The sequence below is a fragment of the Pecten maximus genome, chromosome 6 (genome assembly GCF_902652985.1).
Source record: "Pecten maximus chromosome 6, xPecMax1.1, whole genome shotgun sequence".
Classification (NCBI taxonomy): Eukaryota; Metazoa; Mollusca; class Bivalvia; order Pectinida; family Pectinidae; genus Pecten; species Pecten maximus.
Genome location: NC_047020.1, coordinates 26,288,709 through 26,305,147, shown reverse-complemented (window position 1 = coordinate 26,305,147; position 16,439 = coordinate 26,288,709). Strand labels below are relative to the sequence as shown.

The following is a 16,439-nucleotide window of genomic DNA, read 5'->3' as shown; positions in this document are numbered from 1 at the left end:
GAAATTCTCTTCTCCAAATTGGTTTGGCAAAACGGAACACAAAATCGTTCAGAAATGGGGATTTTTTTCTCCAAATCGGGATCGAATAATACATTCACGTTTTGCTGAAGCATGCAACTCCATTTATTGTAACTTTGGTGTAAATTCCTCTCCAGCAATATGTGGACAATCTATACATCTGTGTTCTGTGAAAGCAGACATAAGGGGCGGGAAGTGATACCAAGTCCTTTGTTTCTAAAGTGCAGGTGCACCGTTCAATAATATATCCTTTAAGCCTCAGTAACCTCCACATTTCAAAAGTGTATATGTATAAACCCACAGCTATATACATACTGTACCTATATAGCAATCATATCAAAAGCATACCTTGTTTCGTTTATTTTATTTAACGTCATATTAATAGACAGGGTAATTTAAGGACGTGCCAGGTTTTTGAGCTGGAAGAAAGCCGGAGTACCCGGAGAAAAACCACCGGCCTACAGTCAGTACAAGGCAAATGCCCAACGTGTGATTCGAACTTGTAAGGTGGAAGGCTAGTAATCTCTCTGGTTGTTGCTTTCAGTAGGTTAATAAAGTGTCGGGACACATTAACCAAGCGGCCCGGAAAAAGCATACTAGCTCGTACTGTTATCTACTCACATTTTGACCACTCGGGTCGGTTTCAAAGGACGCAATAGCGATTATTTTCAAATAAAAGACAAACATCATTTCTATAAAGCGCATATCTTAAGCACTTGCTAACTATTCACAAATTATGTATCAACTTCAATAGCATTACATTTATTAAAGAATGACAGAGTTATTGGGTGTGATTTGATATATAAATAAAATGCTGATTTTAAATGTCGATTCCCAACCTCGAATTTTAGACAAAAACCTTTTCTATATCAAATAACTAGACTCTGAAGATAACGTGATACTTCAATGGTTTTCATCGTTTTATTGTATGCATACACAGTCTTTTTCTCTCAACGACAGTCCAGAGTTAATGAAGACATAGTGGCAGTACAGCTAAAATCTTGCTTAAGGGATCAAAATGTGGCGATACAATAACATACACCGGACCCTCAATACTTGTAGATACAATAACACATACCGAACCCTCAATACTTGTAGATACAATAACACATACCGGACCCTCAATACTTGTAGATACAATAACACATACCGAACAATCAATACTTGTAGATACAATAACACATACCGGTCCCTCAGTACATGTAGATACAATAACACATACCGGACCTCAATACTTGTAGATACAATAACACATACCGGACCCTCAATACTTGTAGATACAATAACACATACCGGACCCTCAATACTTGTAGATACAATAACACATACCGGACCCTCAATACTTGTAGATATAATAACACATACCAGACATCAATACGTGTAGATACAATAACACATACCGGACCCTCAATACTTGTAGATACAATAACACATACCGGACCCTCAATACTTGTAGATACTATAACACATACCGGACCCTCAATACTTGTAGATACAATAACATACACCGGACCCTCAATACTTGTAGATACAATAACACATACCGGACCTCAATACTTGTAGATACAATAACACATACCGGACCCTCAATACTTGTAGATACAATAACACATACCGGACCTCAATACTTGTAGATACAATAACACATACCGGACCCTCAATACTTGTAGATACAATAACACATACCGGACCTCAATACTTGTAGATACAATAACACATATGGGACAATAAATACTTTCCTACAATAACACGAAGTCATATTCTACCAAAATTTAGCAAGTACATGTGATGTTATTTACTTGATTTTTTAGCATTGATTCCTATATATTTGAACTCTTTTACTTTATATATGTTTATAATACTGCACAGCTACAGTTTGAGTAGACCAGCGTCTATCGCCAGAGACTAAGAGTCAATCCTAGCTGAGTGTGTCTCAGTAGCCAGATTAAGTTCGTTTGCTACATATAATGTTATTAAATTTTATAAAAATGCTGCGAATTACTGTACAAGAGACCAGACATCATATTGAATATCTTACATGCCTCCATATTATCGTGTTTTCCAGTACATCTTATTGATGTCTGTGTTTGATTGTAGATTCGAGAAGGACTCTACATACCACATAAATAATTGGCTATATCGTAACCTAAAATAGAATGTTAAGGTTGATAAATTGCCGTGTTATTCCGTAGGCCTTTCATCTCCGGCTGAGGTTACTCCGGTCACGTGGCTCTATACTATTACGTATACAGGTCGTTACCACTCATCGGATATCGTCAATTGATAACGTCTAATGTGTGAGTTTTACGTAATTGTTACGAATCAAGGGTCACGTGGTGTGTATATACCAATGAATTTAGCCGACAGAAGAGCAGTATTCCATTCATTCTATGCGTTTATATTGGCAGTTAACTCTGATGCATTGGCTGGCTTGTGGCTTATATAACCTTCTATTTGGCATGTAATCTAGCTGAAATTGAACGCAGAAAGAGCAAATTTGTTTTGCCAAACAGGACCTGGAAATCCGGATTTAATAGAGATTTGGGAACAAAGATGTTTTTACAGTTCAATGTACCAAATTATACACCTTTAGTTGCTCTTTTTAAACGTGAATGTTTTCTATAGAAATCCTCTAACTATATATGTATATATATATATATATGTGTGTGATTATTGTAGTTGATGTTTTTAACAGTACAAATAACTCATAGTTCCACCATGATTATATATATATATATATCTTCATCTATGGTTGATAGGGGTTGCAAAGGTTGGGGAGATATGGGTTCAGCGCCGAACAATATGTTGTCATCACGCAGGAGGGCTTGCTCACTGCACTGCACAAACAATGTATTATCCCATACTGAACGGCATAATTGCTTTGATAGTTATAAAGTTTAATGTTTGACGAGTTGTTCTGGTGTGTTTACGACTTAGTTAAAGACTAATTTTCATATTAAGGCACTGCAGACAAAAAACTGATTGAGTGTTATGACATGAACCACATATCGTGTGTAATAATGTTGACCACATATCGTCTCGGTGATTGTCGATGATGAAAGGTTCTGCTATTCACTAGTTTACCAAGCATTCCAGTGTCCGTCCATTCATCCGTCTACCACGGAAATCGTTAAATGGGTATTGCACAATTGTATTGTGCTTTGTCTGACTTTTTCAGATGCGTGATGACCACTTTATTGCACGATTACCTGAAATCACTTTTTAATTTTATGTATTTCGATATTTTTTCTTTCCAAATACCGTTGCTGAGTTCCCCTACGTTGTAACAGGTGTCAGTCAAGTTTGATACATATACATACTAACTATAACACAGCCTGTCAAGTAAAAGACATATTCCGATGACGACACAAATCTATGTTTGTCATAAACTCGTTGTCTGAAAGGCTGTGATCTCAAAGTGATAATGTTCCAAGTGTCTCCCAGGTCATATTTCGGATATATTTTACCGTCAACATTTGTGTGAATGCCCTTATGGTTATCACTGTGCTGTTTGTTGGAATTGGTACTGAGAGTGGTTGTCATTCCAATTACGGTTCTAATATTTACCATCTGGTCTAATGCTGTTAATCAAACGAATGGCGTATGCTAGTATCCTTATAAATCTTCTGTCGGCGGTATGGGATGTCCTCTGACGTACTGAGTGTGTTACACAATATCTCTGGACAGTAAATGATGGGTAGTCATTTTGTGTGTGGCGTGTGACACTTAAGATCAATGGAACAAAACCATTGCTATAATGTCCTATAAACTGCATTAAAGTCTTGGGAGAGATGGCAGGGAGATCGATTAAGGTACGTCTATCAAAATAAAACGTGACATGGCAGTATCCTTAAGTGCACAATAAATCCTCAATGCTCACTTGTTGATGTTTTTTCACTGCACCTTAATATTGCTTTCATCCTTAACGCACCAGCATTTCATTGACACACTTAAATAGATACTGATAATAAAGATCAGCATAATCGTTAAACCATTATTTCCCTCAACACTGGAGAATCTCTGGCGTGGATGACAATTTATTGTTTTCTTAAGTATCATGGAATGTCAGATAACGTCACTGCGAACGGAAAGATGAGTTTGGTGATGTGCGAGCAAGTATTGACCTTCCGCGCTGATTCTCGGTTCCAATCCCTTTGTTAACGATTGCAATATATATATTAAATATAATGCTAGAAATTGAAGTTGGAACATTTGGCGTAGCGCTAGTACTTACTTAAAACAGAACAATGAAAACCCTAATTATTTGATCAACATTAAAGAGTAACAATTTATGGTTAAACCATAATAATGATAATGATTTCCCCTTCGAAACAGGTTTGTATCTGCAGAAGAGTTTATGTTTATACATTTATGTATTTATGATTATGAATAATATATTGTTTTCTAGATAAATGTGTGTTTAATACAGATAATTGTTGTTTTTGTTTGGAATGATTAGTATTCGTTCTCTAAACAGGCATAAGTTTCAGATAGAGGTATTGGCTGCCTGTTTCTGGAATGAGTAGTAAAAAATATTTGTTCTCTGAGCATGCATGAGTTTATGATAAAGATGTTTGCTGTTTGTGTCTTGAGTAATAGGTATACATTTGTTCTAAAACAGGTGCGTGTTTATGATTGAGACAGTGGACAACGCTTCCATAGGAACAGATAACATTTCAGCTGTCCTAGACGATCTACTGGTAAATTACGACAAGAAACTCCGACCTGGATTTGGAGGTAGTACTTCGTTTATGAAATAATACACTGCTTATGTTTTCGTTTGAAGATTAAATTATTCAATTTAAAATTAAAAATAAAGAAATAAAAAATATTGCTATACAAGACAGATTGAATTTGATTGGTTTCCTGTTTTAAAGAATACCTCTATCATAAATGTATAATTTTACATATTACTTATTACACATATTACACCAGTCTTATTTTTTCCGAATTTAAAACATTCATTTATTGTTGTGAAATGCCTATATTTGAGTAAATATAGATTTTCTTGTCTAAATGGTACATCACATGACTGATTCTAATTGTATAGGCGATCCTCTTGAAGTCCAGATAGACATTCTTCTGAGGTCTATGGGTCCAATATCTGAGAGAGATATGGTAAGTAAGAAGTCCGCTATTTTGTGGGCAATGGAAACACTAGATAGAGACGAATATGATGTTACTGATATAACATGTGAAAATATACATATACATTAAGTAGTACATAAAGTATATGGAGAGACAAAGATAACATAGATATCACCCAAATGTTCCTTCTAGACCACATCATCGTTTGTAAAAGACACAGGTTTTGATTGAAGGAAAATAAGGGAAATTACCTCAAAAGTGTTATTAGACAATCAAGCTTATTGTAGACATTCAATATATTTAGTAACTATACTTATATGATAGGTGTCTAGAACCTATTTGATGGTGAAAGCATGTAAAATGATAGTTGCTTACTAAAATTTGCTTTTGTTTCTAGTTAAACAAAGATTGTTTCAGTGTTGTTAGAAGATATTTACATAGAATCAATAATGGTTTCAATATTCCTTATGGCCGTTATTAGTGTCAGTTCCTTGTAAAACCATGGCTAAATATATCAATAAAAACAAATAAAATATATAAATATGTAGTGCATGTGCCAGATTTTCGACTCGTACATAAACCATATCGTTACTCGTGAGAAATGTTGACGCTTTCTTAGTGCTACATTTAACACGGGAAAATAATTTATTGAAAATGTAGCCAAGTGCGAAATGATATTGGTTTTACTTCTGAATAGTGGCAGCAGGCAGGAATAGCACAGCATTGGACTTGGATTGAGTGGGAGAAAGCCATCATTCGGCTTGTAATGGCTCCCTCCCGCAAACCTATTTTTTGGAACAAAAGGCGAAGTGAGGAGCTGGCTTTTCAGTTGCGTATTTTCCCTCTGACTGCATATTTCATTTGATTAATTGTGTCTAGGGTGAGGAGAGATATACTAACACTGGGATCTGATAGATCAGTCAATAGGCAGGCCATACATACACACTTACTTCTATTCATGAAGATGACGGCGTAAAATGATTTGTCCTGTATATTGAATGGCGACTTGACTCATGCTTTACTCCTCTTCCCCATGCCATATCGGGTGATAATATTAAGAAATGATGCATAAAGATAAAAATAGTTTCTCTGCTTCCATATAACGGCTCTGTCTAGTTAAGTAGTTGGGAAATCTTATTTATAATTGACAAGTAGCCGGGTGATTTGATCCCCAAGCGTGTCTGATACCAACTCGTGACGTTTCATTTCAAACAAGATGGGTGACGTAATGCGATGACCTTGTAGTCTAGCGGTCATATACACTGGATTTAATCCCTAACGTGTCCGTTTATTACGTAAATGTCTATCGACACCGAATCGTCTGATATTAGCTTTAATCTTTTCGTTGTGTTGGTAATTGACTTAGAGATTTCGAAACTTCGATACAGTTTCAGACTTACAACACAATGCACTATTTAACGGATAATTAAAAAGGTTATCAAACTCATTAAAATAAAATTGTTCCGGAGATTATCTCTAATACGTTATTACCTATCCTATATAGTAAAGCACACACTTGAAACATCAAGATCAAAACTCTATGTTTATTGATTATTTTGCTAGCACTGCATTTGAAGTACTTCCGTGATGTTATTTAGGTGTTGATATTAATTTTAAAAGGCTTAATCAAATTTACATTTGTAGGTTTTTAGAGTACATGTATTTACTGAATAACTTGGAAATCAAGTAATGAAATCCTTGTTGTACAGCCTGACTCTCTCTCTGTAAAATTTTCAATCTATTGCATAATGATATTTTATTAAATGCAGTAAAAAAATAATCGTTTTGTTTTATTATTTTAAACGTTAGCGAATGTATAACCTTCAATTTTACTGTAACATTTATAAATATTTAAACAACTCTCCATCAGTGACTGCGATTAAATTAAATAATATTTTTGACGTCGTAATGAATACATCATCTATAGAACTCTACCCTGGCGTTCGATATTAACTTTTTTGTCAGTACATATTACGAGTTATTCCACTGACTTCCCTCAATAAACTGTAAATTGTTAGTATCTGTCTGTACAAACAGCAGGGACAATGTATCATACAGATGTTTCGTCCTTGTAGGATTCGTCAGTGATGAATCCTTGTCAAAAATGATAGCACATTCTTAACTGCAAAAGGTTCCATTACTAAGATTAAAAGTAAACAAATAATTAAGTAACTTGTGATTCCTCTTCTTACAATGATGAACTATTTTTTCAGGTTAGTAGGTCATTACATATATATGAACAAAGTAGCATTTGATCTATTTGTGATGTTTCGGTAACTACACCCTGTAATCTTCAATAGACAATTGACTCTTGAATCGCATTTAAAAGACGTTGTCATAATAACAATCAGCTGGTCAGGTAGAATCATTTGGCTACACGGAACAACTTGCATTTATACCTTTCTAAACGTCTTCCTTCGCTGTCTTAATGCGTTTAAGGTATACACGATGGATATCTACTTCCGGCAAAGATGGATGGACGAACGCTTAGCAACGAACATGTCCATAGAGAACATATCAGTCAGCATTAAACTACTTGAGAAGATTTGGTACCCCGACACAGTCTTCTTCAACGGCAGAAAATCTTCTCTCCACCTCGTACCAACCCCTAACAGGTTCATAAGGATTGGCAACAACGGGTCGATGTACTTGTCACAAAGGTGAGTAAATACAGGGATAGGCAAGGACGGGTCAATATACCTGTCACAAAGGTGGGTCAATATAGGGATAGGCAACGACAGGTCAATATCCTTGTCACAAAGGCGGGTCAATATAATGACAGGCGACAACGGGTAGATATACCTGTCACAAAGGTGAATCAATATAATGATAGGCGACAACGGGTCGATATAATTGTTACAAAGGTGAGTGGACATAGGGATAGGCAAGGACGGGTCAATATACCTGTCACAAAGGTGGGTCAATATAGGGATAGGCAACGACAGGTCAATATCCCTGTCACAAAGGCGGGTCAATATAATGACAGGCGACAACGGGTAGATATACCTGTCACAAAGGTGAATCAATATAATGATAGGGGACAACAGGTAGATGTATCTGTCACAAAGGTGAGTTTGGCAACGACGGGTCAATATACCTATCGCAAAGGCGGTTCATTATAGGGATAGGCAACGACAGGTTGATATACTGTATATGTCACAAAGGTGGGTCAACATAGGGCTACGTAACGACGGGTCGATATACCTGTCAGCATAGGGTTAAGTAATAACAGGTCGGAGTATACGAGCAGAAAAAAGAAACGCAAGTTTATTTTCGATAGTTTTTATTTTACAGGATTCTTTGATGAAGTGTCCATAGTGTTGGTTTTTCCAATATTTCATCATCACTGAATACATTCTGATGACTTTTGTTGTACTATCACAGTCATGGTTTGCGTGAATACCGTTAAATAATACGCCGTTTCCTACTCCATATCATCAGCGTGTTTGCCTACACCATGGCATTAGTCGCTGCTCCTATTCCCTTAACAGGGACCCCATCAAGGTGTCTATTGCCCCTAGAGGGATATTAATCAACTCCTGAATAACAACTTCTAGTAGTGTTGGGAATCACTATAAAGTCAATCATCGTTCATCATCATTTCTTCAACGATCGATGATCGATTAATGATCGATCTAGAATAGATAGGGAAATATTTGCAAAAAACATCAATATGAATATTGATTCCATAATCACTATATGATAATTTATAATTAATTCAATATCATGACCAGATGAGCTATCCCAGATACAAATTAGGTGAAATAGGCAAATTAGGCAAAAAAAAAAGGGATATCGTCGCCTGAAATGAAACTCCTTCAACCTTCCATGGACACACTGGCCGACCATAAGTGTCGACAACTTGTCATGCCGTCTCAGTCGTCAAATGAAATCGGCTACGGAGGTGCAAGAGACATATGCATCTATCATGACGTCACGACGTAATACGCTGGCGTACACTCCTGGGACGGTCACCCAATCTCCATGTGGCTCTCAGACGCCCAACTGAACGGGAATTGTTGTTTCATGTACACCATATTGCTGAGTTACATGCCGTTGCGAATACCTCGAATACCGGGTCCTATTCCTATCGACTTCACTCAACCGCGGAATTTCGCTGTACAATCGATTCGGAAAAAATTGTAATGATCTTTACTGCTCCAATGTTCTATTTGTAACGATTTACCGGCACATATGGTGCATGAGTACCCTAGATGCACGCTTTCTTGAGAAATCGGTTGAAAACATACAGCGTCAAGTGGGGTCACGGCAGACTGAGTTTAACTGAAGAGCATTTTAGCAGTGCGCAGAGGTAGGTCAGTGCGAAAGAATGAATTTAGACCACTTGTCTAAAAGTTATATTAGAAAAACCTAACTTGCGTTACTAATAGGGATATTAGACACCAAAACACCAATGTATATGGCACAAAGGTGAGTCAACATAGCGATAGGTAGTAAAGGGTCTACCATCACCATCATAGGGATAGGTGGCAAAGGGTCCATTCATCACCAACCAAGGGATAAACGCCAAAACAAAGATGCATATGGCATAGATGTGAGTTAACAAAGGGATAGGTAACAACGAGTCGATGTACATGTAACAAAGGATAGTAACGCCAACATAGGGATAGACAACACCAGACGTACCTATCACAAACTTGAGTCTATATAGCGACATGTAACAACGGGTCCATGCATTACCAACATAGAGACAGACAACGACAGGTCGATGTTTCTGTTTCAAATGTGAGTAACACCATCATAGGGATACGATCTGTGCGATCTTTATATGCAATGGTATTTTCAAACTCCCGAAATGCCACACAAACACAATTTGAGAACGTCATAGAGACAAGATTTCCACAAAGGATTCCATAAGGTAAAAACACAGATCACAAGACGTTTCACTTCCGCATCTTACATAAATCTCTTTCCATTTATAGGGATATCTATGTCATTACAGATTAACAGTACGGGCGATATGTCAGATGAAACTACAGAATTATCCCCTGGATTTCCAGGTCTGTCCTCTACATATAGGAAGTTGTGAGTATTACGTCTACCTATATTCTTATTAATACAGTGAGACAATACAAAACAAATAATGGGTCTTGCAATGCTATAGGACACTAACAGTTGCATCGCAAGTGTTTTGCATTCGATGTAATTGATGTATCGTAATAATAACTGTTAACTACAAATTGTCCTAAAATGATGTGATCCTCAATTTAGTTTCCATAGCCAAAAACAATAGTACAATAAAAATATTACAATACAATATTACAATACAATATTACAACATCAATATTACAATAAAAATATTACAATAACAATAATACAATAAAAATATTACAATAACAATATTACAATAACAATATTACAATGACAATATTACAAGAACAAGAGTACAAGAACAAGAGTACAATAAAAATATTACAATAACAATATTACAGTAACTATATTACAATAACAGTATTACAATAGCAGTATTACAACATCAATATTACAATAACAATATTACAATAACAGTATTACAATAGCAGTATTACAACATCAATATTACAATAACAATATTACAATAACAACATTACAATAAAAATAGTACAATACAATATTACAACATCAATATTACACTAAAAACATTACAATAACAATAATACAATAAAAATATTACAATAACAATATTACAATAACAATATTACAATAACAATATTACAAGAAGAAGAGAACAAGAACAAGAGTACAATAAAAATATTACAATATCAATATTACAGTAACTATATTACAATAACAATATTGCAATAACAGTATTACAATAGCAGTATTAAAACATCAATATTACAATAACAATATTACAATAACAACATTACAATAGCAGTATTACAATAACAATATTACAATAACAATATTACAATAACAACATTACAATTATAAGGCGTTAAGAGAGCAGTGACCGTCGAGAGCTTTAGACATTTTATTTTCCTTTTATATTTTGATTCCAAATAAAATATTCAAAATCACTAAAATAAAACTAAGGATTTCTCTGGAAGAATTTAGCGTGGCTTCGTTTGTAGTTGTGTTCCGTGTGTGGTAATAACTACTACTCTACACCCTTTATGTCAGAGGTTTGACAAGGTCGTAAAGATTGCACCTCTTGGCTGGCTTTAAGTAGAATATTCACACAAGCCTTTGATTTAATGCCAACTATTTGATTTATGATTGGTGTGTATCGTTACACTCTCAGATAGAAATTGTATTTCAAATTTTATGTTTTGGCGGTAATTGCAATTCCAATGTATAATTTTCTACCGTCAAATGGAATTGATTATTGATGCCATTTTGAAAGAACACCAAAATTACATTCCAAGACGCATCGGCAATAAAAGTGTAAACATCAATAACTTTAAAAATGTCACAAATTTCTCCAGTGTCTACGTGAAATACGAAAGACTTATTCTGCTATCTATAGTGTTTCTACTAAACAACCACCTTACGTGTCTATCTCCCGTTTTATGTTAAAACTATCACTCACGTGACACTCTCCAGCGCGTTTGTATTACAAAGTAATCAGATGGCATTATCTACTAAGTTTGTTTAAAAAAAAATCATATATTATTGTCTACCGGGTTTATATAAAAGCGTCAACTGACGTGAAATTGTCTACCGGGCTTATATCATAAAGTCTACTAATGTAGTATTAATAAAAAAAAAATCGTTTATAGCAAAGTGTCTACTGACGGAAATCGTCTATCACGTTTATAGTAGAACGCTTACAGACGGGGAATCGTCTATCACGTTTATATCAAAGCATGTGCTGAAGTGATATTGATTATCGTGTTTATATTTAACCATCTACTTACGGAAATGTGTCTATTGCTTTTGTAATAGAACGTATTTTGACGAGGGAACTGACTATCGTGTTTTTATCAAAACGTGTTCTGACGGGGAATTGTCTATCGAGTTCATGTTAAAACGTCTGCTGACGGGGATTTGTCTATCGCGTTTATATTAGAATGTCTACTGACGAGGAGTTGTATATCGCGTTTATATTAGAATGTCTACTAACGGGGAATTGTCTATCGAGTTTGTATTAGAATGTCTACTGACGCGGGAATTGTCTATCGAGTTTATATTAGAATTTCTACTGACTGGGAATTGTCTATCGCGTTTATATTAGAATGTCTACTGACGGGGAATTGTCTTTCGCGTTTATATTAGAATGTCTACTGACGGGAATTGTCTATTCGCGTTTATATTAGAATGTCTACTGACGGGGAATTGTCTTTCGCGTTTATATTAGAATTTCTTCTGACGGGAATTGTCTATTCGCGTTTATATTAGAATGTCTACTGACGGGGAGTTGTCTATCGAGTTTATATAAGAATGTCTACTGACGGGGAATTGTCTATCGCGTTTGTAAAAACGTCTACTGACGGGGAGTTGTCTTTCACGTTTATATTAGAATGTCTACTAGCGGGGAATAGACTATCGAGTTTATATTAGAATGTCTACTGACTGGGAATTGTCTTTCACGTTTATATTAGAATGTCTACTGACGGGAATTTTCTATCGAGTTTATATTAGAAAGTCTACTGACGGGAATTTTCTATCGCGTTTATATTAGAATGTCTACTGACTGGGAATTGTCTTTCACGTTTATATTAGAATGGTTACTGACGAGGAGTTGTATATCGCGTTTATATTAGAATGTCTACTGACGGGAATTGTCTATCGCGTTTATATTAGAATGTCTACTGACGGGGAATTGTCTATCGTGTTTATATTAGAATGTCTACTGACTGGGAATTGTCCATGTTTATATTAGAATGGTTACTGACGAGGAGTTGTATATCTCGTTTATATTAGAATGTATACCAATGGGGAATTGTCTATCGCCTTTATATTAGAATGTCTACTGACGGGGAATTGTCTATCGCTTTTATGTTAGAAAATCTACTGACAGGAATTGTCTATCGTATATATATTAAAACGTTTACTGAAGTGGCATAGTCTCTCGCGTTGATACAAAAGTGTTTACTGACGTGAAATTGTATATCGCATTAATACCAATAGTGATTACTGACGAGGCTTTGTCTTTCACGTTGATAACAAAGTGTTTACTGACGTGGAATTGCCTATCATGCCTGCAGTAAACAGTGATTATAGCTGATATGATACAACGTGTCACTTTTTTGTTGCACGCCTTTGCGCGGATCTTTTTAAAGTCCAAATGACGACTACAAATCAGGACCAAAGCTGTCATATGGCTAAGATGTTCTCAAAGTTGAGTTTCGCAAAAATGATAAGAACAAACGCAATAAACAAAAAAAAATCAATAAAATACAATTTACCTCATTCTACCAAAAATATAATTTCTGAGATCTCCATCTATTTGTATTTGTATCAATTAATTCATTCATTCTTACATGTATAGTGGAACATACGAGGTCATTTAAGCATTAAACACGACAGCAAATTAGATAGTGTTGTACGAAAATATGTACACAACTATTTCTGGACAATTGCAATAATGTAGGTGCAACGGGATAAACCACACTTTGTTGACCGCAGCAGGGTCTCCTTGCTACATATAAGGCCGACAAGTTTCGGTAATGAAAAGTGCAAAGGTACTGTAAATGTTTTTCTTAACGCAGTGCATTTGATTTCCTCCCAAGACAGCATTTCATTAAGGGATATCTATCAGGACCAAGCTTTCTCGTAACACGTGGAACAATGTGATTTTAAAAGCTTTGTTATCAGCGTGTGATTTGGTCAGGATTGGTGTCTGGGGTACAGACGAAACTTGATACTACTATGTATTAAACAAGCCTCGAGACATATACGTACTGGCTATGGGATATTTGTTCACCTTAGCACGCAATACCAATGCTGGGGAATAACGACTACTACTAATTACTGTTTAGTCCGTATCATTGGCACTCGAAACCAATTAGACTACTGTCTACTTTAGATATGTCACGACCAAGTGTTTGACTATGGAATCGATTGGAACGCTGCCGTCGATGAAGACGATTTTTTTTATTTCTCCTGTTGCCATACGCTAACTTTGAATTATTCGTCTAATATTATCATATAACGAATCTCCTTCATTGTTTTTTTTTATCGGAATAGGAAAATCCGGTTAAACAATTGACACGTTATATCATATAAAAGAGATCGATAAATCTTCTCCATTTACAGAAATACAATATATTATAATATTACTTTAAATTGGGAGATTGGCGAAAACTAAATTTTGTTCTTCATCAGGCAAATCTTGACTCAAATTGCACCTGTCCTACAATCGAGGAAAGCACGTAACGTTAGTTACTTTGATTACTAATTTGAACATATTTTATTGTCCAAATGACAAATGGATGAGAGACAAGTTCTTACACCTTCAGGGCTATTTTCATTGTTTTGATAACGTGTGTCGAATGATATCATTGATACATAAGAGTATTGCAATTCAGATAAGGCAAGTTACATGAACTCTTTATTGAATGCTTTCATACGGCATGGTAGATGTTATTTTTCCAAAGTCCTATAATTAATTTTTCTTTATTTTAATGGTAAATACTCAAATGTGATTGGTCGAAAAATTCTTTTCATTCTTCTATGAAAGAAATTCCGAGAATGGCGCGAAAAATGGACGTCACAATACGACAATTGACGTTGCATATTGATTTGAGAAAAAGAATCCCATTTAAAACCAGTAAAATTGTACATAAAACATGTTTTAAATTAGAAAATCATTTTAAAAAAATTAATTATAAGCGTTGATGTCAATAATTTTTCAGTTTCATCGGGGTATGAAACAAATTTTGTTTACAAACTTCTGTAAGAATCCGCTACGCGGATTCATACAGTTTGCAAACAAAATTTGTTTCATACTCCGATGAAACTAAAAAAAAATGAAATCAATTGCTTAAGTAAAGTGACCATGTGAATTATTAATGTGCAATGAACTATATGTTTATATATCGCATAATAAAATATATATACCAGGACCATGGTGATAATATCATTGAATACATTATGGCAATGCATTACATAACTATAACAAATATTACTCAAACCCTTGATAAAATCCTCACTTCTAATAAGCAACTTGCAATTTTCTTTGGTTGAAATTAGAAGTTGTTCAGCTTCACATCAATTTTTCATTCCAAAATATACAGTCCGGGAGTGTTTCGGAAAGATAGTTCCAGTCAATGTGAAAACCAATCAGGCGACAGGTAAACAATGTAGTCAGTGACAGTTGAACACTTGAAGACTTTTTAATGTCCAAATAGCACCACCTGACGTCACTACTACCTATTATGTAGTATTGTATTATTGTTCAATTTTACGCGGTTGTTTTAGTTGGACCAAACTTGCCATTATTACATTTCGCGAAATCATGACTTGTGAATATTCTTCGGTGCATACATCTACGACATGTGTTTGTATTTATCTTCGTGCTTAATCAAATGACTGGGAATATTTTAGCTACACTGTTCCGATACCTTTTGTGAAATCGAAAACTAGTGGTGAAAAGAGTAGATGTCTGTTTATAGATAGATAAGCCATGTATATAAATGTAAATATTATTGATTTCATAACAATTGCGAATCAAGTTAGAAAAACTCTTGTTGGCCCTTATGGAAGCACTCGAGGTGTCCAAGGGTAGGGGGAAACCGAAGTTCTCGGATAAAACAGACGAGGTCGGGCAGGTGACCCCTAACCTTTTCACATCTGATCGGGGAATCGAGCCCCTTCCGCCTAGGTGGAAGGCAAGTGTTTTACCACTGTGCCATCCGACCATGTATTGTGTAATGAATATATGAAATATGATATTTTGTCATTATTATTCATAAAATAACGTACAAGATATGGATGTTTTTTAGAAAAAGCCCGATCAATGGAGAGTATGATAAAACATCGTATCGGAATTAAATCTAACTTTCTCATTTATTTTATCAGAGGGCTTTTAATGTATTCTGTAATCAATGTTTATTCAAATAAGTAATAAAAAGAAAACAAAGGTCAATATGTTGTGCTTACGTCATGTTTTAATTGTATTTGTTCCTTAATCGCAAACGTTGATACAAGCGATTATAACGGCACGACATCGAGTCAGTGTCTTAAGGCTTCTCGACATACCGAAATATCCAACGACTGATAGACACTAACATAAATTCATGAATTATTCAAGGTCAATATGCAGATAAAAATGACAAGAATGCAAATCACGTTCAGTCCTGAGGGAATCGTGTGCTGTTATCTGCAAATGCGTAATTCGTACCTTGAATTATACAAAAAAACAGGCAATTTTCACAGTTATGAACTTA

General features: G+C 35.2%; 1 protein-coding gene across 1 annotated transcript in view; it reads left to right on the top strand.

Annotated features, from left to right (window-relative positions):
* The window catches only part of LOC117330119 (gamma-aminobutyric acid receptor alpha-like), a 52,646-nt gene that overhangs the window by 26,000 nt on the left and 10,207 nt on the right, over positions 1-16,439 (top strand). The window contains exons 2-5 of the mRNA XM_033888337.1: positions 4,640-4,755; positions 5,069-5,136; positions 7,546-7,766; positions 10,070-10,152. Coding sequence (XP_033744228.1) covers positions 4,640-4,755; positions 5,069-5,136; positions 7,546-7,766; positions 10,070-10,152 — 488 coding nt within the window. The remainder of the gene's footprint in view (positions 1-4,639; positions 4,756-5,068; positions 5,137-7,545; positions 7,767-10,069; positions 10,153-16,439) is intronic.